Source organism: Netta rufina (genome assembly GCF_964035555.1).
Source record: "Netta rufina genome assembly, chromosome: 4".
Classification (NCBI taxonomy): Eukaryota; Metazoa; Chordata; class Aves; order Anseriformes; family Anatidae; genus Netta; species Netta rufina.
Window position 1 is genome coordinate 51,520,659 of NC_140127.1, and position 23,949 is coordinate 51,544,607.

Here is a 23,949-nt window from a genome sequence, read left to right on the forward strand (position 1 = left end):
GTTTCATCACTACATTCCTGCCACCTCAGCCAGCATCGCAGCTACGTGACTTCTCAAAACTGTAGTGAAACAGCAGCAACTAGGTTTCTCAGAAAAATAAATAAAATAAAAAATAGGTCAATTCTTAAGTCATATTTTTATAGGTCAATTCTTAAGTCATATTTTGCGTATATATGGGTTAATATAGCTTATTTTATTTTCCAAAAAAAAAAAAAAAGAAAAAAGAAAAGAAAAAGCCTCACTTTAATTTCCCCATTTGTCTAATAGAACAAGACTTTACATAACTTGACAGACCTAACTCACACCTATCTCTTAATTAATTAGATATATTATTTAAGGTAATTTATCACAGCAGTTCAACAGAATAAGAGCATAAGATAACTCACACAGGGCGATATGAATGGTTTGCCCAACCCAGTGTGCTGCCCAGTGGCAGTAGCAGGACATACTATTTACCAGTAGCATGCAAGCTTGGACAGTACAATCAATCCCCTTGCCTTCAGTCATGCTCCTCTCTGCCTTCCTTCCAGCATGCAGAATCCCAGCCTTTTTAAACACACAAAATAGCTGCATCCCTTTAGTCATTATTATTGCCATCCCTTCTTAATTCTAGTGGATCGTCATCTCTTCTTAAGGCCCTATTTTCCTGAAGCAGAAAAGACAATTTAGCACATGTTTAAAAATGAGGGCCCTTTATATGGGACAGTCCTGAGGATGACAACAGTAATTCAGCAGGGCATATGAAGCATATCTGGAGGAAGAAAATCCATGTTCCTTGCTATTTCTATTCAATTTCCTCCAGACATAGATCAGGCCAAGGTCATTAATCCCTATTTTAATTGCTTTTCTTTCCCATTAACTTGTCTGTGATAGAAAGCTTGATTCATCCAGCTGTGGAGAAGGGACAATTAAAATCTTTTTGATGGTTATTGCCTAAAAAACAGTTACAAGTTAAAAAAAAAAAAAAAAAAAGTTTCTGAGCAGAAGAGAAAGGATTGTTCCTATTAGACTTAAAGATATTCCAAAAGGACAGCTTTGAGGATTTGATTTTTAAAACCTAATATCTTGTGAATTAGAGTTGTAACTCCACTTTATATTTTCAACAATAATAGAAGGATACATGTCTTCTGTACCATTGTTTATTACTATTATTATTATTATTGTCCATGTAGATTTCCCTTGAGCTAGCAATATCTAAGCTGCATGACTTGCCCAGCCAGATAAATGAATGTGTTTGAAAATTACATGTTATATTTCTGGGTACTTCTTCGATCAGTAACAATAAATAAGAGTTGGTTAATCATGTAATTCATGACAAGCTTTTCTTTTTTATCTTTCAAAAACGGGATTCAAAAAGAATAAACTGATATACAACAAGAATTCTAGTAAACCTTGCCATAAAACTTTTACATTTTTTCCCTTCCTAGTTATTGTTCTCTCCTTACTCAGCTTAATGCTAAATGCAGTTACTAGTGAATAGTGATAATTTTAATAAGCACTTCCAAAAGCATTTCTCCCATTAGACTTTTGTATCTGATATCTGTACACCTATAACTGTGTTTTTATTTTGTTGTGGATCTTTTCTGTTTTGATAGGAAAAAATACCTTAGTCTCTTAGTTTCTTGAACTTATGCTGTTGGCTCTTAGCCATTAAGTTTTTATATTCTTTCTATATCCATCTCTTATAGTGATGTAAAAAGTAACAACACATAAGAACTGGGCTAAACAAATATTAAATGATAATCAGGTGCTGAAAAGTTTGGGTGTGTGCTTCTCTTTACAAATATGATTTAAATTCACTTTTTTTTTTTTTTCTCATGCATTAACATTTATTTGATTAAATACTTTTTCTTTCATAAACCACATCTTATTTTTCCTAATATAATTATCAGAAAATAGTAAGATTTTTTGCACTGAATTTTCTTTGCCTTGAAAATTAGATGCATGGGGCACCTAAGCCCCAATACTTAAGATTTTACAAACTTATAAGCAACAAGGTCTTTATATAAGGTCTTTAATTACAGCACGGGTTACAGCACTAATCTGTTGCTTGGATTATGACTGAACACACACTGTGTCACGACAAGCCTGTACCCTGGATGACCTTAGCTGAGACGAATGCTGAACTCACAGATCTCTTTTGCTCCAATTTGGTATCCAGCATTGTGGCACTGTATGGAATTTACTTCTGGACAAACATGGGTTATGTTTTTCCTATTCAAATTGTACAAGGTCCAAAAAGGCCATCCTCACGTGTGATTTTGCTGCACAAGGGAACATGCTCTGTGCCCGCTTCTCTGTTAGGAGCTTGAAGGACCTATGTTACACCTCTCAGACTTTTGGCAAGGTCAGATAAAGAGAAATTAATTAAGAGGCCCAGATTAATTATTTGTAAAGGCTTTCTCCCTGTGATTTAGGTTTATTTCCAAGATTTGGATTTATTTCCTCTTCCCTTTCCTCCCTTCCTGTGGGAGCAAAATAACAACAGTCTTTTCAGTCTTTTGTCACATGCTTTTCTCTTCTCCTATCATTTCTGTTCTGTACAACCACTATATGCATAAAATAACAGCAACAAAGCATCATATATCTCCAGAGGTCAATTGTCTGTTTTACAAATCATCAACAACTTTTTTTCTGCTTTTTATATATCTCCAAGCCTGGCTACACTACTCCGTGCATAATTACTTTAGGCACAGGAAGGAAACTGAAATTTTGCCTGAGAAGCCCTGTAAGGATACTGAATACATCTATGTATTTTCCAAAAATCAAACTCACTTTCTGGAGATAACATTCCTTTTAGGCAACTCGTGATCCATAGATTATGGACACAAAATGCTGCAGCTGCTCCTGTGAAACCTTTAGAGCATATGAGCCCATGTGTGCTTATTCTAAAGAAATAATTACAGTTTGCCCTTAGGAGCTTTATGACCTCCACATAGAAAAAACTTTTTGCTGAAATGTTATCATCTCTCCTCTTCTCAGTACAGTTTCAGAAGATTCATGGGGATTATGTAGGATGCATGGTTGCAGTTTAGCTACCCTACGAAAACCCCTATGATAAGTAAGGAACAATACTTCTCAAATGTTGAATAGCTTGAGCTTGTTAAAAAGCATGACGTTTTATTTTAAAGCTTGTGGTCTTATAGAAAACTTGTCACAGAACCAACATTTCTATGAATAGTAGTAAAACTCTGTCCTAAGTCTGTCTCAGAAGTTTAAAATTCTGTTCCCACATACATTGTTGACTGAGTACATTTTAATAGGTTGCCTAAACTCTCTTTTAAACTAAAACAGTAACATTACTGGCTTCCCGGGGTGGGGGGGGGGAACAACTTTGTGGTCTAATGTGCAGAAGTTACTACAAAAAAAGGTAAAAGATTAATGTATTTTTGTGTGTTAACTACTAGAAATATAAATTCTGTTAGTATAATGCTAGATACCTTCACTTCAAAAAGTATACCTCAGAAAATGAGTTTTCTTCCTCCTTAATTGTGATTTATTTTAATTTCAAATTTGAGCTCTCCTGGAGTGTAGATACATATCCTTTTCATGCCTCTCTAATGTCTCCACAAGAAGATTTGAAAGAAACTGCACTAGACTGTGACACAACAGAAAGTATGTGAAAAAAAAAAAAATCACATACATTTATTTATTTATTATTGGCTTTTCTTTTCTGAGAATCTTGTTTTCTATAGATAAAAGACTGCTGCACCATGCTGCTTATCAACAGTAAGACTGACCATATGAGTAAAAAGAGAAAGTCTGTTTAGGCTAAATTTCTGTCTTCATTAAGGACAGTGACTGGATGCAAGGGAAAGAATATGAGTGTTTCCTCTCAATACTTTCTTAGTCTTCTACGCTTACTAGCTCATGGACTTCTTGAATTGCATACTGTTTGTCTGTATTTAGTAAGTCTTAGTGGATTTATCTTTCATGGACTTGTTCTAGATTCATACAAATATTCTACGTGCATAACTTCCTGTGAAACCCATGCACCTTTACCTTTTGTTTCTTTATTTTTTAACCTAATACTATCACTTTGTGGGTTTTATTCTTCAAAAAGATAGAGTCAGTCTATCCCTACCCACCATTCCACTCATAATTTTGTAAACCACTTTATATAACCCCTCCACCAATTTTTGCTTTTCCAGGCCAAGAGCTCCTTGCTGACCTGGTTGTTCCTCATGTGGAACCTATTCCATGCCCCTCCTCTCATGCCCTTCTCTCAGGACATAAGATAGCAGAATGAGACTTATGCACTATTCAAGCTGTCAGTGAACCACAGATTTATAGAGTGGTGTAATGATGTTCTGTTTTATTGTCTTCTCCTTTCCTAATAATTTCAAACACCATTCCATTGTTTTTGACTGCTAGTGAGTATTGATACATAAAACCAGCCATGCAGGAACACATAACTTCTCACTTGTTTGTTCAAATGTAACAAACTGTTCAGCATAGAGAATGCAATTGCTACTTCATTTGGATTTTACTTCCTTTTTTTTTTTTTTCTTCGTCCTCTTACCCACTCTCTGAAGACCTATCATAAGAAAGAATTAGGATGTTAAAATGGCTGTGAGCCCTGTATGCATAAAATTTAGTAGACACTTTAAATAATTAATTTGGTAAAAAAATTATTTTGTAGAAGTATTAAATGGTATATTTCTCAGCAATTAAATTTTCCTCTTTTCTTTAATAACATATTTAAATAATGTCCCACTTATAAAATTATTCATAGGACCTGTTAATGTAAGTAATTCAGTTTAAAGCTTACTGAATTAATCCTTAACGTGATTAATTTTTACATTTAAAAAAATACAGAATAATTGACTAATTATTATAATGGATTTGCCATGGTCATCAGTTAAATTTGAGTAATAAATATAGGGTTAAGCAGCTGATTCATTCTATAGCCAGAATTCCATGGCCATTCTGTATAGCCAGAATTCTATAGCCATTCCATGGCTATGTTGTTCCATTTAATCTTGTGTTATCTAAATTAAAAAAAAAAAAAAAACATTACAAATTTTTAAAATACTTTAATTAAAAAATAAAAAGGAAAATGAAGTTGTCTTCTTTGAAAACTGATGTTATTTTATTTTTTCCTGCTTTGTCTTTTCATTCTTTTGTGTGTGTGTGATAGAAAAATCAGGAATACATAGGAAAAGTAGTCAACAAAAAAATAGAGAAGAGGTTCTGTCTTTCTTGTAGATTTTTTTTCCACGTATTTCATGTATGTTAGTCATCTTTTTAATACTCACCATCTTCGATCCTTATTTTCATTTTTCATGGTTAGACCTCATCCATTTATTTTTTCCACTGAATTATTAACATCTTGTCTACCTGTCAGTCAAAGAAAGTGTAGTTGTATTCTTTGTGTTCTACAGTTGTATTCATTGTATTCTAAAACCTTGAGGTACAGCACTTTATTTTTTCCTTATGTGTGCCAGCCTTCCCCATTGCGGTGGGTCAGTGACATCTGTCACCTGAAGGAATATTCAGCTCAGGCGTCCCTTTGCTCTGTCTACTGCCTTGTGCCAGTAAATATTGAGTATGTGCTCTTTTCAGACCAAATTTCAGTATTTAGTGTTTGTGATAGTCATCTGTTGTGAGCATGAACACATGTACATGAACACAGAGGTAAACTTCTCTGTGGTCAGATGTAGGTGTCACTGTGAAAGTTTCCAAACTCATTGAGTTTCATTTTACTTTTAGAATCTCTTCTAAAAGTAAAGAATCTCCTAGTTATTTGCTGTCTATTTTATCCTAACAGATTCTGGCAAAATCACCCTGTAACTGTCTCTGATTAATAGATTTTGCTTCAAGGTGTCAAGGGTTCAAGTTTTGCAAAGTTAGTTTTGCAAAACTTCTGTCCTGCAAGAAACCATTAGAAAGTCACCTCCCCCTTTTACAATTGCATTTGAGAGATGTCAGATAGCAAGTATTTAATCAGTATAATGGCTCTCCTATTAAGTAGTGATGGTTCTATATTTATTGAAGTAAAATCAAGTAAAATGTCTTGTATAAATATAGGTCATCCGTGGTTACCTTTCCCAAATACAAATCTCATTTAAAAAATAAATTAGTTTGAAATTACCTAGTTTCCAAAAGACCACTTTGATTGGATTCATCGATTCAGTTATTTATTATTTGAGCCCATAATTTGCTGGGATTAATCTCATGTTGAAGGGCCAATAATTACTCAGGGCATCTCATTAGTCTTTTACAAAATGGCATTTTTACTTACTTTTGGTCTTTTCAAACTTTTCTGTTGATTTGTAACTTCTCAGTGTAGAAAGTTCTTAATTAGTTTTTTCCAAAACGATTAGATGCAGAATTTTAAAATATGTATCTGAAAGAAAATGTTTGAATATGCTCTATGTAAATAGAATATAAAACATCATTTATAGTTTTTAATTGATCATTTCTGTCTTTTTGTTTTATTGATCAGTTTTTCTTCTGGTAGAAGAGTGACAGTATTGGTACTATTCTGCCTGTTTCTAATAAACTTGGAAATTCTTTGTTTCTGTCGATCATTTTTCTATCAAATACTTATTCTTCTTTTTATTGTTTAATCAGTTTTCTGCATCATCATTTCTAACTAGTAGCATTTTCCATGTTTGTATATTAGTTGTACATTTATATGTTTATATACACAGGGATATTCATGTAAGTTAAGTTAAAGTAAGTGTAAGTTAAAGTATAATATGTATAAGGCATATAGTATTTCAATTTTATATATTGATTTAAATATATACATATTTCAATTTTATTTTCTCAAAATATGTATATTTTAAATCTACCCATGGCTTTCTTTTTTAACTTTTATATGTTAGACAGCTATTAAAATATTCTTCAACAAGTCCCTTCTCCCAGTCACTGTATTTTTTTTCCTATTGCTATTCCTTCTTCAAAGTGTGGTAATTATTCTAAGTCCTTATCTAGCAGCCAGTATGCATATATGTATGCACATATTTGTATACATGTATACATATATGTATGTGCATATTTATTTATTTGTATGGCTGCTTCTAATTGAAAGTAGTAAAAGTAGCCATACCATTATTTGTAATTACAGAGGCATAACCCTAACAAGCAAGTATTCTTTATTCTTCTATCCCTTTAATAATAAAATTAAAAAAAAAAAAAAAGAATTATCTTCCCCAAGGGTAGAAGCTAATCCTTTATCATTCCCCACCCTAATTTGTTATAAATAAGATTAAACACTACTGTCTAAATAAAGATGATTAACCATTCTCAAAATTAACAATTTGCTAAGAACTGAAAATTCACCTTACAGCAACATGGAAATGGCGTGACAAAAAAACTAACAGCATGAGGGACTCTTAACAACAGCTATAACAAATACCATAGTTAACTTACCCCCAAATTAGCAGAAATAGATGCTTTATTTTACTACTTACCACTGTCCCTCGGTTCTGGTTTCTTTTGGGGATACGTACTGAATTAAAACTTAGTATACTTCATTTTTGATTCTTTGAAAATGCACCTATATTATAATTGTCTGTAGGTCATGTACCAACAGGGCATGATTATTCTCCTAATGAAATAGAAGTCATTTGGCCTTCAACCTCACAGAATTTAGTATGCACCTGAGACACAGATTAATGGTCTGATAATGCATCCCATTTAATGCCCCATTCTTTAAATTAACCAGTCTAAGTGCTCATTGAGAAACTATCCAATAAATAAGTGAAAAAGGCAGCACCTGTTATGACTGGTTGAGTACCTGGTATTAAAGTATCTGGAAATAGAAAGCTTTCTTTGAAATTTAAGTACTGTTTCAAAATTTGTGCTGTAGGTTTTCTAGCTGTTAGGACTGTAGAAGAGAAGTTCCTAAGGCTTTGTGAATAATGGGTCAGAAAAGTGGAGGGGTGCTGTGTGGGGAAGAAAAAAATAAAAATAAAATTAACTAGGCTTTCATGTCTGTACAATCAAAGGCCCTCTAATAGTAATGAAGAGGGTTCATCATCTATTAAATGAAGACTTGCCACAACTGTGGTGTGGTGGGTGCTGTGCTGTGACAGACCCTCTTCAACCCTAGGGCTGAAGCAGTGGGGCAGGGGAATGTGTCTCGATGTGCCTTTGACTTTGGGATGGACCTGTGTTTTAAACACTTCTGTTCTTTCTCTGTCTGCTGTTATGGTCCCAGCAAGCATCATGTTCCCTCCAAGATGCATGCAACAACCAAAATGTCCTTCTGCCAGCCACAAAGAACAGCTTTAAGGCTACATATGCAAGGCCCAAAATATACCCTACAGGAATAACTGCGAGAAGCATACCCCCTCCCCCTAAAAATATATTTACTCTACTACCTTAAGGGGTAATACTATGTATTGTTTTAATTGTTTAATGTCTAAAAGCTTAGCTTATGAGGGCTCTAGCAGGATCTTTATAAATACCTACATAATGAAGAAGCTCTAAAATGCAATCTAGATTATTGGGCTGAAATATATGTAACACAGTTTGCTCATTTTGTTCTGCTTTCCTTTAAGATTTCTATCCTTTGTGCTTATTGTTGTTAGCTCCTTTGCATGTGTTGTTAAATGCTGTCCATGATATTGACAGGTTGTGTGTTTTTTTTTCCTTTGCATGCATCTGTTCAACGATCAAATTTAGAATCTTATAAATAGAACTAAGCTCATCTCTGTTAAAAGCAAGAGGATATTTTAGGTGTTTTCCAACATGTAAATTCAACAGACTGGAGTTCCCATCGAATACATTAAAAAGTAAGTAACCTTAGCCCCAACATTTTTGAAAATAACTTTTATCTTTTCTGAACTGTACCACACAGATTGCAGCATACCTAGTTAAGTAATTATTTAATTCGTCATAGTGATAGCAAAGGACATTAGAGACTTACTGTAATTGAACTATTAGGCTGGAAGTACCAACTACAATTTTTAAATATATTCCTTGTAAAATCTTTATTAAACAAATGTATAATTGGTCTGAAATTACAAATAAAATGACAGTCAATAATTTAGTACAATTAATTTGCAGTAATTCATGTTTACAATATAGAAGTTGTTTTCTTTCCTAAATTTAGAAATCCTGCATGATTGCTCAGCAGTAAAGAAAATAATATTATATAAGTCTAATTTCTACTTTGAATGTTCCAGGTAAATGAAGAAATTAGGACACCACAGATTTAACATGACTATGGAATACAGTTTAGAAACTTTAATATGCAGTATTCAAGGTCCCTGATGAAATACTAATCTGCGTAACTTTTACCTTACAAACAGATTTGCAAAGATCTTTTCTGTAAGCACTATGTACCTGATAAATGTAGATATGCACTAAAAGTGAAAAGAGTGTTTGGCCAATGGCATATGGGATGTTGGAAAAGAAGACAAAAGTAATGAAAAGAGGAAATATTAGGGGACAGTAATATCGTACGTGAAAATCTAAGTGAAGCATACATGGTTATGGTTATGAGTCAGGTCATTTAGCTTCATATGTTTTCAGAGTTTATCCACTTAAATGTTAGCTAACTGGTGAAACACATACCTCATCTGTGCATTATAGATGTATACATCTAGGCAAAGGTCCCACTCAGAACTTTGCTTAAAACACCAAAGTCTGAAGGCTCAAGGGGATCTTAGCCACTTGATGTGAGGGACTAAAGATGAGCACAAAGTAAAATAAAATAAAATAAAATAATAATAATAAAAAAAGTGAAGTAAAAGTAAAGACCATCATAAAGATAAAAATGAGGTAAAACAGAGTCAGTTCTTAATCTTATGGATACTCTTACTCAGGGCATGGAATTAATTATCTTAGTATACCTTGTAATTTTGATGATGTTCTGTGGATTTATAGTTAGCTGTGTTAATAACATAAGAAACAGCTAAACCTAATCTAAGAATTACTAAAACATCTGTGCAATTTAAAACACTGTATGACTATGAAAGCAAAGGTACCTGATGTTTTCAAGAGCCAATGTGCCTCTTATTTCTTATGCTGCTTACTTATGACCTAGACAACCAGTCCTGCCTATACACAGGATATGCAATGTAGTCCCATTGTGTGCAAAATTAAAATAGTTCAAAACCAGGAAGGACCCTCATGTACAAGAGTGAGTCCTCAAAGATATCCTAGGTTACCTCATAGAAGAGAAAACAGCCTAATTCTTCCTGTCTTAGTCTAATCAGCCTGTGAATACAGAGCTGAGTATGGGTCAGCAGGAATGAAAGATGTGTTTACCACATCTTTTCTTGTTTTCTTTAATACACAATCCTCCTATGCTATCCTCTTCAAAGTCATGTAGCTAACCAGTAAGAATGTTTCCCTGGTATTCTTAATATTCTAGCTACAGTTTCCTTGAAAGTAAACCACAATTTCTGTGACTATATATATATATATATTTTTTTTTTTTTTTCCCCAGTATTTTCAGATGGTCATATGTAACAATGCAAAACACAGAAAGATAAAAATAGTAATTGGTTTTAAAAACTAAAATAGTTCTTAAATCCCCAAATTTGTAAGCATTCAGACTTGACCACAGTTTTATTTTAAAATAAGAAAATGAAGGGTTTAAAATAAGAGTTTACTCGATATGCATTCTTTCAAAATTACTTAAGTAATTTTTGATAACACTAACAAAGCAGGATGTCAAGTGGTAGTTATTGGAGTAAATTTCTTTCTCCATTCTTATTCTATGTAAATTTTTTATACAGTAATGTGGTAACAGATGTTTAATTTCTCTTTTTATATAAGAAAAAAATAGAGAGTCCATTTTTGTAAGTTCCAATTTATCATGAGTTTCTACAAAAAAAACCTCTCTTGAGTTTGTGGCTTAGTTATAGTAGTAAACTTTTAAGTTTACTATTTCCTTTTCAGGTTAGGAAAGGTCAAAACATAGATATTTCCTTGCTCAAAATACTATTTTATCAATATTCACCATCTTTTTTCTCACCAGAATGTCAAATTTTGAGCAGTTTCACTGTGACTTTTACCAGTCCAATTACACCATAGATGACCAAGAAGAAGGTTACAACAGTTATGGGTCTAGCGAAAATCTTAGTGCAAGAAGAAAGTAAGTATGCTTATGTATACATATATGTATATATATTTAAAAATTCAGATGAAATTAATGACAAAAGCATGCAATTGCAACAGAAGGATTGTGTAATCAACACAGCTGAAGTTTTAAGGGAGAAATAGAAATGCAGTAGACAAATGGAAAGAATCCCATTATTTCATTTTTCCATATATTTTTTTGAAATCTTTTGGTGACTTCTGTCCCTGGGAGAGGGACACTGAAGAAAAGAAGTTCTGAGTTTCCCTTTAAGGAGATTTCTACTTGCAGGAGTCTGGACATTGCTACAGTCTTCCTGTTCAGCAACTGATGGATCTGGCTGGTCTCAGGACTTGCAGAGAGTTGAAATGGCACAGACCAGGTCAAATCAACAGCGTTCCTCCCCATTGTCTTGTTAGGTATCCTGGCAAGAAAAAAACAAAACAAAACAAAACAAAACAAAACAAAAAAAAAAAAAAAAAAAAAAAAAAAAAAAAAAAAAAAAAAAAAAACACTGCTTAAAGCTAAACAGCCAAGGCTCTTTAGTCACTTTTGCCTGTGCTGGTAGTGCTCTACAGAACCTGCATCTCACTTCTGGAAAATCTAAGGAAACAAAGAATAGAAACAAAGAATCTAAGGAAACAAAGAATGCTAAAGGACTGAGATGGAAGTTAAAGGATGAGAGATTGGCTCTAGCTGTCCCTGTGCCTTCTGGTCATACAGAAATAAAATCATATATAATAATAATTAGGGAATCGCAGAAAATAGAGCAGGAAGAAGTTTCAGATCATCTAGACTTTCACCATGTCATAAAATTAAAATTAAACCTTTTCTAACCCCTTAAGTTTTGGTATCTGTGCTACTATTGAAAATAGTTGAAAATGTAAGTCATGGCACACAGCTGAGCAATTCTAAGGTGCCATGAAGTTGCTCATTGCCATTACTTGTTTTACTGCGATTTGTTTCTTGTCTCAGGTGCCAGAGAGGAGACCAACCTCCAGCCAATGCTTTTGTCCCCTCGGAAATGCTTCTGCCCTCTCAGAGTTACACGGGTCAGATTTTACAACCGACATACAGTCCCAACACACTCTCTCACCTTAGCTACACTGATGGTTTTGACGAGGAACCTCCTTTGCTAGAAGGTAAAAAATAAAACTAAGGACGATGCATGTACATGTGCTTTTGTTTGCTAACCTGCATCACTCACTAGAGCATCTACAGCAGAACTACCCTGCCTGGCTCTTAAGCTTGTTTCTGTGTATGCAGCCTGTATGAAATTCAGTCATCAGTCCCTAGTCCCCAAGCCTACATTTTCTTTTCTGAGATCTGAGGGGATTCATTTGTTCTTATGACATATAGAGTGTATACTTTACTACCACTAGATGACAGCATAACAACAATTTTTGCATTCACATTTCCAAATATTTTCTCCAATCTGTGTTTACTCTACATGCATATTGGAACATCTATAATTAATAAACATTAATAACAATTTCTTTTGCATATCTAGTCATAAATTTAATAGTTCAAAGATGCTAAATAGTTTGCTTCAGTGGGAAAGAAATCGAAAAAGCTGCATTCAGCTTCAATTAGTTGAACGTTTATCTACATGAACAATATCATTCTTTATGATGATTGAACCATCCTACTGTTAGTGGTTGATTTGTAGATGATCATTTACTTTACAAAATACTGGTACTGCATTAAATTTAAAAAAAAAAAAAAAAAAAAAAAGAGAGAGAGAGAAATTGTTGGTGATTACTTCAGGATCATATAAAAAGAGCATATGCAGCCTGCTCTTGTATTCTAGAAGACAAATGAATATTTTGCTTCTTCAAAAATACTACTAAACACTTAAAAATAGCAAGATCATTTGATTTGAAACAGGTAGCTGCTACACCTCCAGTTCTTGGTTCTCCAAGTGTTTAACTCCAGAGGCAGCTCACCCTGTGAAAAGGATGCTGAAATACAACTGCTTCTGATCCACAGTGCTGCAGAGATGTTCATGACTGTGTGCCAACTAAATCTGACTAAAGACAAACATTTTAATACAGAACAACTTTATTTATATAATGTTTTGGCTCAGCTTGAAATGATGAATTGGTGGAATAAAGTAAAGATTTAACTTTCCAAACAATTCTAACACATTGCCAGTTTCAGTAATTCTGGCACCCAGTTCTGAACCTAGCTTTTCCTTGTTGGAGCATCTTAAGGAAAATGATTGTTCTTGCAAGCTGAAGTGTTTCCACAGAAGTTTTAAGAGAAATCTTTGCCCCAGTAAAGTTAGTGGCAGAATTCCCATTGGCTTTAATGGGGAAGAGTTTTGTTCTCTTTTCAGGGGTTCTCAGTAATTACTTTTTAAATGCAAAAAGCTTATAAAGCAGTCTACGAAGAATTATTAACTTGCCTTGAAGGGAAGAATGCCATTTTTAAGTGCCTCTGGCACTTCAGGCTTAAGATACATATCTTGTCAGATTTACCAGAATTAAAGCATATATCTGTGTCTTCAGTGTTTCAGGGTATCTTGAATTCTGCAGTTACTGTTAATTAACATATTTTTCAACATCTGACTTAGTGTAGCTTATATATATATAAGTTTGAAAATATATATATAGGAAAACAAATATTAACTCCAAAATGCTAAAGGCGTTTTTTGGTTCACTCGATGTAATAAATATTGCCAATTTGAAATCAGAGCTGACTCTCAAATATACTGGATGAGCAGGTACAACATGTTCATACTACAGTATATGTCATCCTACAATATTATCTTCATTAAAGCGATTAATTTGTTTTGTTCTTTTGGGGATTTGTGGTATGTAATGAGTTTTTGTAAAAGTGTTGTTTTCTTGTAAGCAATTAAATGTCATGGAATTTCTCATTGCAGAACTTGGGATCAATTTTGAGCATATTTGGCAAAAAACCTTAACAGTTCTAAATCCGATGAAACCTGCAGATGGCAGCATTATGAATGAGACGGACCTCACAGGACCTATGGTTTTCTGTTTGGCCCTTGGAGCAACGTTGCTGCTGGTAGGATGTGCTAGAAATTTACAGGATTCCTCTTCTAACAAGATAACACCTTGGTGATAATGTATGTGAAATAACAGAAGATGTAGTACTGGCATAAAATGAGTCATTTGCTGCCATTTGTCCTGAGATTTTATATAAAAGGTCTCCTTGCTTTAAAGTACATAATGCTTAATTGTAATGTGGATGTAATACAAGTGAAGTGATGTATTACATCACTTACAGTGGAAATAATATATATATATATATATTTTTTTTGAGGGGGAACGAGAGGGAAGTGTGTTTGATATGAACAAAGGACAGATTTGCACTGTGTATATATTGGAGAGGCTCTGAGCACTTGACACATGGCAGTGTGACCTAGATAGGACCTTACAGGGAGTTTTCAAAGGAGGGAATAAAAAGGTGTGGCACACCAGACCAGTTTTTCTAATGCTCTTGCTACTGTTTTTAAATTACCTTCCCTCATGGTTATTCTGGGGAGTTCAGAAATCAATATCAAAAATACTTTTATGTAACTAAAATAATTCCAAAAAGAAAACAGAAACTTCTTCCATTTCCCCCTCAAATTTGCAATACCTTTCTATAAATTTTGCTATCACTTTCTTCATTTATATTCATTTTTTATATCATCTACAAAAACAAATATGATAGCCTGGATTTAGCCTCTTTTGTCTTTATGAATAGAGCTTTCATACAGGAGGAATGTTGAAACAGAGACTGTACACTACTCCAAATTCATCTATTTATCACTGACAACAGGGGCTTTACAGTGCTGCTGAAGTACAGCTCTGATTGTTGGCAACAATTTGTCTGACAGGAATAAGATGGGACTGGAATAAGATGGGACTGTTCTGGGAAGGGCTTTGCTGCTCTAACAACTGAGGTGAGAGAAATGGGACTCTAATTCTCCATTTCCTGTATGATAAATAGTGCTGAATCAGGAGACTCCTGCAAGTTCTTACTCAATTTGTAATGGCAGTCCAGTACCTTGAATGTGAGAACTGCAATATAAAAGGCAAGTGTTAGTATTTATGCCCCTATAAAAATAAAAATCTTTTAAAAGGGTAAAAGCATCAGGAGGAAATGGAATAAAGGGAAAAGAAGGTAGGAAGCCAGAGAAGACAGGCATAATGGGAAAAGCTTTGAATTGATTATAGCCAGGAGGATGGAAGGAAAGCAAAAAGGAAAAAAAAAAAAAAAAAAAGACAGTTGCTGTTGATTTTTCTTCATGGACAGTGAAATATTGTAATGAATATTTAACTACTATAATCAAAATAAAGCATTTTAATTACCATATTTATTCTAAGATATTAAACATTTTAAGTGTCATTAGAAAAACAACTATTTTCAGTACTCCAGCTTTTGGTCAGAAGAGCTCCTCTGACACAGTCTAGTGTTTTTGTGCCACAACTTCACAGAAAAATGTATATGAGATTTCCACCACCATCTTATAAATTCATGCTGCTCATTTTTATTTTGGATACATTTGAATACTAAAGTGGCTCTTCAGCCATGTCAACATGATGTCCTTCTGTACTTGAAGAATTCTTTTTTCATAACAGCAGGAATATAATCTGGTTGAGAGCTCATTTTCAAAAATAATTTATAATTTATTTTTAGGTGTTTTTTTTTTTTAATTTTTGAAAAATATGCAAAGATATTTTTCAAACAGTAGCACTACTTCTGAAACACAGAGAAAAGGAGAAAGGCTTTGTTAACCTGGCAGCAAGACTTGGTCTTCTGTATGCTGGCAGCAAGCAGGGCAGCCCCATTGCAGGGAGAAAAACAACAGCAGTGCGAAAGTTAGCATGCTTTGCATTTTACATAGTCATTTGTCATCGGTCTTCTCCATACCCTGAAAGTAAGAGTAGCAGTACCCACTCCAGGCAGATGCAAACAAGGTCTGACTTTCTTCTAACCTTGTTCCTTGTGCAGGACAAATTTAGTGCTTTCAATTCATCAAAGCCTGCCAGGCTAATCAAGCCTGATTCGGGTTTTGCTTACAATGCTGTGAACTGGGAGTATTCCCATGTGCGTGAGTCAGTATAGAATTTACATAAGTTAGGAACAGCGAGAATCGGAACCAACACGTTCAGCTGCTTTTTTCACTCTCTTGGTTCCCTGCACCACAAATCAAGCATTGCACCAAGTGGAGATTTCAGTTGGCTGCTCCTGCTACTGCCATCCCTCTCTCGGTAATTTGGTAGTCTTAGATTAAGCTGCTAAACAGTGCTGTGTGGAATAATTAAAAACACTGAAACAAACAGCTTAAAATATTAGCTTACAGTAGTTGTATCTCTTTGAGGCAGAGCTTTTCTTAGTAGGTTGATAGTAAATGCTGCCCCAAACAGCTGCAGATGTTATGCTTACTACAAAACTTTAATGACTGAAATTGTGGCAGAAGATAGTCTGAGCTAGTATTGCTCTTCCACACCTTCTCTAGTTGTCATTAATTTTATTTGGTGAACAATTCTTTCCTAAATGTTTTAGACCAGTAGTATGGAAATGCAAGCAAAGGACTCTGTACCTAAATAAGATTTCTTATGCTGCTAGTTCAGGGATGGATTATTCTATCCATGCTTTATGGTGGCATGCACTGTCAGGAGAAAGGCCAGCACTTGGAACAATGTGAGGATATGGGCAACCTGGCTGTACATAACCTCAGCCCAAGGACTGGAACCAGAGGAGAGTTCAGCAATGAGCCAGGCTGAGTCGAACTACAGGGTGAGAGTGCTGATGGAGTGGCAGGCCTTACTAGCTGAGGCACTTATCTTGGTAAGTGAGCTGGCACAAACCTGCAACTTTAGGACTTCCAATATTGTGTCACCACTACATTAGGCTCTCTCCTCTGCATTGCTTTATATCTGCCCAGCTCAAATATTGTTGGCAGATGGTGATCGATTCCCACCAAAAGAACGATATAGGAAGGTGGGGCAGAGAAGGAAGGTTCTCAAAAATGGTTGATTTCCCCCAGGATTATTTAAAACACGTGGATGAGTAGATCCTCTCAATCCTCCTTAACCATCATGGAGAAGATACTTGGAAATATTCCAAACCAGTAAAAATCTTCAATAATATTTCCACCTTATCTGTCACAAGAGAATCCAACCCTAAACTAAAAAATTAATTTAAAGCTGGGAACCTGTCTTAGTTTTGATTCTCATGCATTTTATCCTATGCAATACATGTGCAATATATAGGTGTATACACAAACACACCTGTGGTTTAAGTGTGTATATATGTATTGTTATGTGTTAAAGAGATGATGCACCACTGCCACCAGCTTTTTTTTTTTTTCTTTTTTAAGTTGAGGAGTTTATTTCACAGTACAGAGTTGAGAGCTGAGCCCCAGGTTTGATCTATCTCCTTCATAAATGCTTGTTATCTTCAGGATACAAAGTTCTAAGACAAAACGAACAAAACCATATTTATCCCAGATCACTGGTTATTTCTGATGTACAGATGTTAAAATCACAGTATTGCATACCTGGCATTCAGTAGTTCATTTGTTAGAACCTTGAAGAGAGGGGAAAAGATTTAACAATCTATTGGGAGTGAGCAATGCTCTCATGTCTGGAGGTGATCCTCTGAAACTATGGCAGCAGATGAAGAAATTGGTGGTGTTGTGGCCACTGTTGTACTAGTTTTGTGTATAAATTATAGAACATCAGGCTCCAGGCTGTCAGACTGGTACCTTTCACAGGCACTAAACTCACACAAAGGAATAAAACCTGGAAGAAAAACAAACAACCAAACAACAACAACAAAACACCTGGGGAATTTTTCTTTCACTGAAGCACAAAAGAACACAAGCTGACAGTTACTACTACAGTAGTGTAAAAAAAAAAAAAAAAAAAAAAAAAAAAAAAAAGCACAGGTGTTTTTTTTTGATTGTTTGTTTGAAAGCCTGCTTAAAGCTGTAATAAAATGAAAAGCATATAAAGTAAGTGGGGTTATCATTTTACTTAGGATGCTTTTCCACAGCCCTGTGTATTGAAATTGTAAAGATTTTAATTTCTAATATCTTTGAAATTGTAAAGAATAGATTTTTTTTCCTAATGGAAAAATGTGTTTTCCATGTCCATAATTTCTTCTCAGTTTGTTCCAAGTTAGACCTTTCCAAGGCTCTCTAACCAACTCATGTTGTACCTCAGAGTCCAAAGACAGTAAGACTGAGAAACAGCTTTATAACTTTACATTAGTGACAAGCGCATTCTCACAATTTCATCTTGATGAAATTTTTTTTGATGCAAAAATCACCCAAAAGGAGCAGTCATGATTTACATTTGAACCAATGTAGGCAAAGTGGGGAGAAAGGGATTGTCAAAAAGAAAAAGGAACAAACTTAGTGCTTGCCTTCTGACAGCCCACCATCTTTCAATCTCTTTTTCACTTCTTACACTTACTTGCTTATATTTTTTCCAGGCAGGAAAAGTTCACTTTGGCTATGTGTATGGTGTGAGTGCCATTGGGTGCCTTGCTATACATGCACTACTGAACCTGATGAGCATCTCTGGAGTCTCACATGGCTGTGTTGCAAGTGTTTTGGGATATTGCCTGCTACCCATGGTGATTCTGTCCACTGCTGCAGTTGTCTTCTCACTACAGTAAGTATCAGTGCATGGCAGCAGGATTCATATGAAGCACAGAATGTTAGAAGGCTAGTGTCATGCAAAAAGTTTTGGAAATAGTTGTCTAGTGAATTTGGGCTTCCAAGTTTTACTGAAGAAAAACACCATTCTCTCTCTGTGTGAATAGATGAAATATGTGTGAATAGATGAAAATGGGCAAAATGGAAGAGGGTGGGGTGTCTGTGTTTGAGAGAGGTTGTATAAAATTATTTTAATAAAAGTTCTTAAATCCATTGTTTTCCACTTAGACCGAGAGTGACTTTGATTTTTGCAGCAGCCTCAAATGTGCTTTTTATTTTGAAGAGCCAACAGTGTCTAAACTCAGCATCAATTTTAAAAGCAATTCACAGACTTTGGTTTTATATAGCCGGTTCTCCTGATCCTTTTTTTTTTGCTGTTGTTGTTGTTGTTCATAGTATCAAGCTCCCATCCTTGTATTTCCTTTCCTTCTATAGACTGACTTCTGTGTGACAGAATGAAATAATCAGGCAACCCTTAATGATCTGGAGTATTAGGACAAACGCTTAAGATATAATAGTCATAATAGTAATGGTATAATTGCTTTGAAAAAAACAAATGCAGTGTTGTATGTATTTGTGTGTGTGTGTGTGTGTGTGTAGGAGTTCTCAGTAATATACATATGAATTAGGAAATTTGCATGCAAGCCTTTCCTTTCTTCTCATTCTGTAAACCTCTTGAGATACAGATTGTTGACCTCCCTGTTCACATACAGCAAAGTACAAGGAAGCTCCAGGTCTTGCCTGAAGGCTTTGAGCAGTGCTTTTTTTTTTTGTAGTTAACACATAGTTAATAATGGTTTTCCTCCTCAGTCTTTCTGAACAAGTTTTAAACCTTCCAGTCTGCAAATTATGGGACTTACCAGTTGCTGAGCAAGAAGGTGACCCTGTTTTGACCTTGTTTTATATGGTAAAGCAGCAATTTTATGTATGCGTTTATTTTTTTAAGAAATGATATAGTGGTATCAAGATTTTAACACAATCCTTGTTGCATGTTTCTGCAGTGCTATGATGGGTTAGCCTGACCATATTCCGTGTATTCAAGTGTTTCTGAGCTGTCCTTGACAAGATGGACAGCAGTGACACCAAAGAAACCACTCACTCTCTGTTCTCCTACGCTTCCCATATTTGCTTGATTAACCTGTTTAATAATCCACCTGAATAAAAGGTGTTGATATGTAATCATAGGACAGATGGGGCTAACTCGAAACCAGCTGTTAGAACTGCACAGGGTACTGTTGTCTATACAAGGAATTCCCAAGCATGACTATTTGCTTGTAAAATGCTGTGAATTTAGAGAAAACACATCTTTTGAAAATCCATAAATAGTGTACTGAGGTAGGCTTTACAAAATTAAGCCATTATTTCTGAAATGAATGTTTAGTGGCTGTCTACAGCATTCTCCAGTCCTTTCTCATTCACTATATTAAACTGCTTGAACATAGCAAGTACTGAGGTTATCTATTCCAAAAAGGCTTTTAAAATCAAGTGGCAACTTTTAAATCCAATGTCTCATTATTTTTAATTTTAAAAGTTATTTAAAATAGCAGAGGAGATACAGCAATGATCTTTTTTTTTCAAATGCAAAGACAGATAGTAATGCAACAATTGTGGTATTTATGATTAGCTATTTCAGTGTTAAATAGGAATGAAGCAAAAAAATGAAACATGTTGACATATGTTGGTTGTTGAATGGCACCAAATAGAAGACCATTTCTGTTATTCAGACTTGTGTGGAAACAGACTGCCTCAGAGCTTTACTTGTGCCTATATACATGTATGCTCATATCATATCAGAGCCCAAGCTGATTAGGCAACCTTTTTGGGAGAAATATCAGAACATGTTTTTCCTGGGAAAAAAAAAAAAAAAAAGAGTAAGTCTTCACTATCAAATCCATGAACAGACTAGCCATGGCATCTCCTTGACTAAACAGTGAAGGAAGTGAGTGTAAAACAGGCAAAAGGAATTCTTAGACCCAGCTGATGAAAAGGACCCGTGTGGTGACCATATCTGAAAGTTGTGAGAGAGAAAAGTGGAGAGGCACCACTTATGTCTGCCGACCCCAACTCATCCTTCATGTCATTACACCCTCAGTCCTCTTGGTCACTGTGAGCACAATACCTCCTTCTTGTCCCTCTCCTGTGCATGAGGATTTGAGCCTCATGGACACACCAGACACATGCTCTTTGCTAAAGCTAGACCATTCCCATTGGCAGTTAAATCACTGTTAGATCAAGGACTGAATATATAAGTGCACAGACATATCTCGGCTGCAAAATGATTTTATGTCACCTTTCCATCCTTGCTCACTTTCAGTCCTGGAACAAACCATGAGAGGCCTCGTGGTCGAACAGCCACAGCTCTAAATTATGCTACCAAGTGATAGCCCCATAAACAGACGTTATACTAGCTGAAAATTATCATTGGGCAGTGTGTTCCTGTTACATCCTAACCCTCTGACACCATGGGTGCCTGCTCACAGAGCCATCCATACCAGCTCTGAATTTCTGGCTAGATGTTTAAGTGAGCACTGTAGAATTTCTACTTGGAGCAGAGGCTTGGTTTTCAGGGCCCAGTCTAATTTCCCTGAATACCACTTTACAGGTATAAAAGAACACTTCAGCTGAGAATACTAAACCACACAGTCTTTAATGTTTTATTTCTAATGGGCTGGAGTCGCAAGGAGGTGCTGAGTCATCTTAAAATCAGTTTTCTCCTTTCTCCCACAAAGTCACAAGAGTTGAGAACACCAAGTATTGGCCTGGCAACTGTATTGCCAAGAAGTGTAGTATAATTTTATGTGATGCAACTGCATTAAGTAAACTGAGGTCCTTAAATAAGGAGAGCTTTACTCATCATGGTTTAGATGCAATAACAAGATTAGTGGAGATTATTTTTGATAAATGAGCCTAAGGAGGTATATGTAGTCTGTTTCTCACTTCTACTTCTGTTTTGCTGATGGTTTGAAAGAATAGAGCACCAGGAAATCATTTAGCAAGTGGCAAAGGTTCATTCATTCTGAAGGTCTTTGAGATTGACACAGTGAACGTGTGTAATGCAGCAGATCTCATTATGCACCTCAGCAGCATGTTACACGCATGAGCTCATGCATTTTACAGAAGAAGACTGGAAATACAGAGTGCAAATAAAGCATATGTGAAACATTATTTATTGGCATGGTCTTGCTCCTACAGGGTTTAATAGTGAGGTCTTTATAATCTGCCGGAATTTTTCAGTGGGCTTTTGACCACAGTCCCATAATCATCAGTTCTCCTGGCCACCCTGCACCTGAGAAACAGCAAAATTTAACTTCAGAATAGCTCAGCTGTCACCAAAGGGCCGTGTAGAAAGCCACAGTGTGGAGAAGGATTTCTTCATGAGCAAAAGACCAGCTGGACTCTCTCCTGGGAGCCAGTTGACACCTACTGTATGGTCAGCCAGGGTGTAAGTCTTTAAGAGCCACACTGCTGCGCCTCGGAATCTGAGACACGCTTCAAACCTTTGACACATATTACAAAAATATATTGCTTCCAGGTCACCAGGCTGCCGATAGAAGACTAGGTTTGTAGTGCCATTACAAATCCTAACAAATTCTGCTTGATGATTTTTGGCTGCTATAAGATTTTCACTAACTTAAAAAAGATCTTCAGCTGCTGCATCTGATGGAGCCCCAGAAGACTTACCTGGAAATACACTTCTCCTTCCATCAGTATGACTGATGAAGCTGCTATTCTTATCCACACTGAAGAAATTACCTGTTAATATTTTAATTAATTAATTAATTTATTTATTTTCTGATTGGACTTCTGTTATGTCAGTCAGTCCTTGGTTCTGCCACTGCCTTCAGCCTTACCAGTAATGAGTTGCCAGACGTGAGCTTGAGTTTCTAAGTTTGGTAAGATTTGATACTACATGTGCTAAAAATTGTACTCTTTTTTATTATTATTATTTTTTTTATTTTCTAGGGGGATCCTGGGAACTTTGTTAGCCCTGTTTATTATTGGATGGTGCAGTTTGTCAGCGTCCAAAATTTTTACTTCTGCCTTGGCCATGGAAGGACAGCAGCTTCTTATTGCATACCCATGTGCTTTACTGTATGGACTCTTTGCACTTCTGGCAGTTTTCTGAAGTGTATTTTCTGATAGCCTTATTACAGTTTGTTTATGGTTGTTGGAGGGGTAAAAGGTTATTTATTTATTTTTAGATTGCCTAGAATTGCATTAAGTTCTATTAACAAAATTAGATTATGCAACTTACCTTTTATTTGCCTAATGGCTTGTAATAAAATAATAATAAAAAAATAAGTAACAGGTATATGACTACATTGCTGATGTTTTGAAAATCCTACAGCGTAGAGAAAAACGTTTGTATTGAGAAGGTACTAAGAGCAAACAAATAAATAAATGTTAATTTTTAAAAATATGTTGTCTTCTAAATGTTTAATATATCTAATATATTAAGCAGAGAGTAACTGGAAGCAATAATGCAAATATTTAATGGACCTAGTAAATCAAGTGAAAATACACATTTGTTTCACAAAAAAAAAAAAAAAAGAGAGAGAGAGAGAAAAAAAAAAACTGCTTATATGATTATTAATAATGTTACTGAATTTATATGTTTTTTATTATTTTTATTTTTAACAGAAGAGTGAGTGGCTCTGCTTTGTGATGTTGAAGGATTGTTCAAGCAACAGGAAGAACAGGTTGCTACAACAGAGGAAGGAAACTAGGAATGTCATCTTGTTTTATTTTTAAGAGGTGTTGCTGTCCAAAACATTATTGTACTGTTTTTAATGTACAGTAATGTTACATTTTAGAATTGCCACTAAACCACCGCCTGCTGTCACTGCAGAAAAGCACCACACAAAGCAAATGCAGCTCCTAAAAATGTCTGCTGAAAGGCAGAACTGTATTTAAGCAAGCAAAATACAAACCTCCACAATGTTATCTGCCCTCCTGCCTCCCCTCCCCCCCCCCCCCCCCCCCATGTATTTGCTGCTTTCAGTATTACAGGAACCCAACATTTTTATAACAGCAATCAAGTACAGAATACACAAGATGATGTTTCAAAATATAATAGTAGAAGTATCAAGCCATCCAGAGGAAACAGAGATGTGAGTGCAGTCATAACAAGTGAAAAATCCAGCAGGCGGTGGTAGAGAAAATAAATGTAGCTGTAGAAAAGGCTAGGGAAAAGTAATAAATGAAATAAAGGGAAATATGAAGG

General features: G+C 35.2%; 1 protein-coding gene across 1 annotated transcript; it reads left to right on the top strand.

Moving 5' to 3' along the window:
• The first annotated feature begins 8,656 nt into the window (after positions 1 to 8,656).
• Positions 8,657 to 23,145, top strand: YIPF7 (Yip1 domain family member 7). The gene is made up of 6 exons (XM_084286166.1): positions 8,657 to 8,747; positions 10,943 to 11,059; positions 12,017 to 12,183; positions 13,929 to 14,074; positions 18,500 to 18,681; positions 22,689 to 23,145. The coding sequence occupies exons 2-6, from the start codon at positions 10,944 to 10,946 to the stop codon at positions 22,849 to 22,851; spliced, it is 774 nt and encodes a 257-aa protein (XP_084142292.1). The 5' UTR covers positions 8,657 to 8,747; position 10,943; the 3' UTR covers positions 22,852 to 23,145.
• The last annotated feature ends 804 nt before the right edge of the window (positions 23,146 to 23,949 follow it).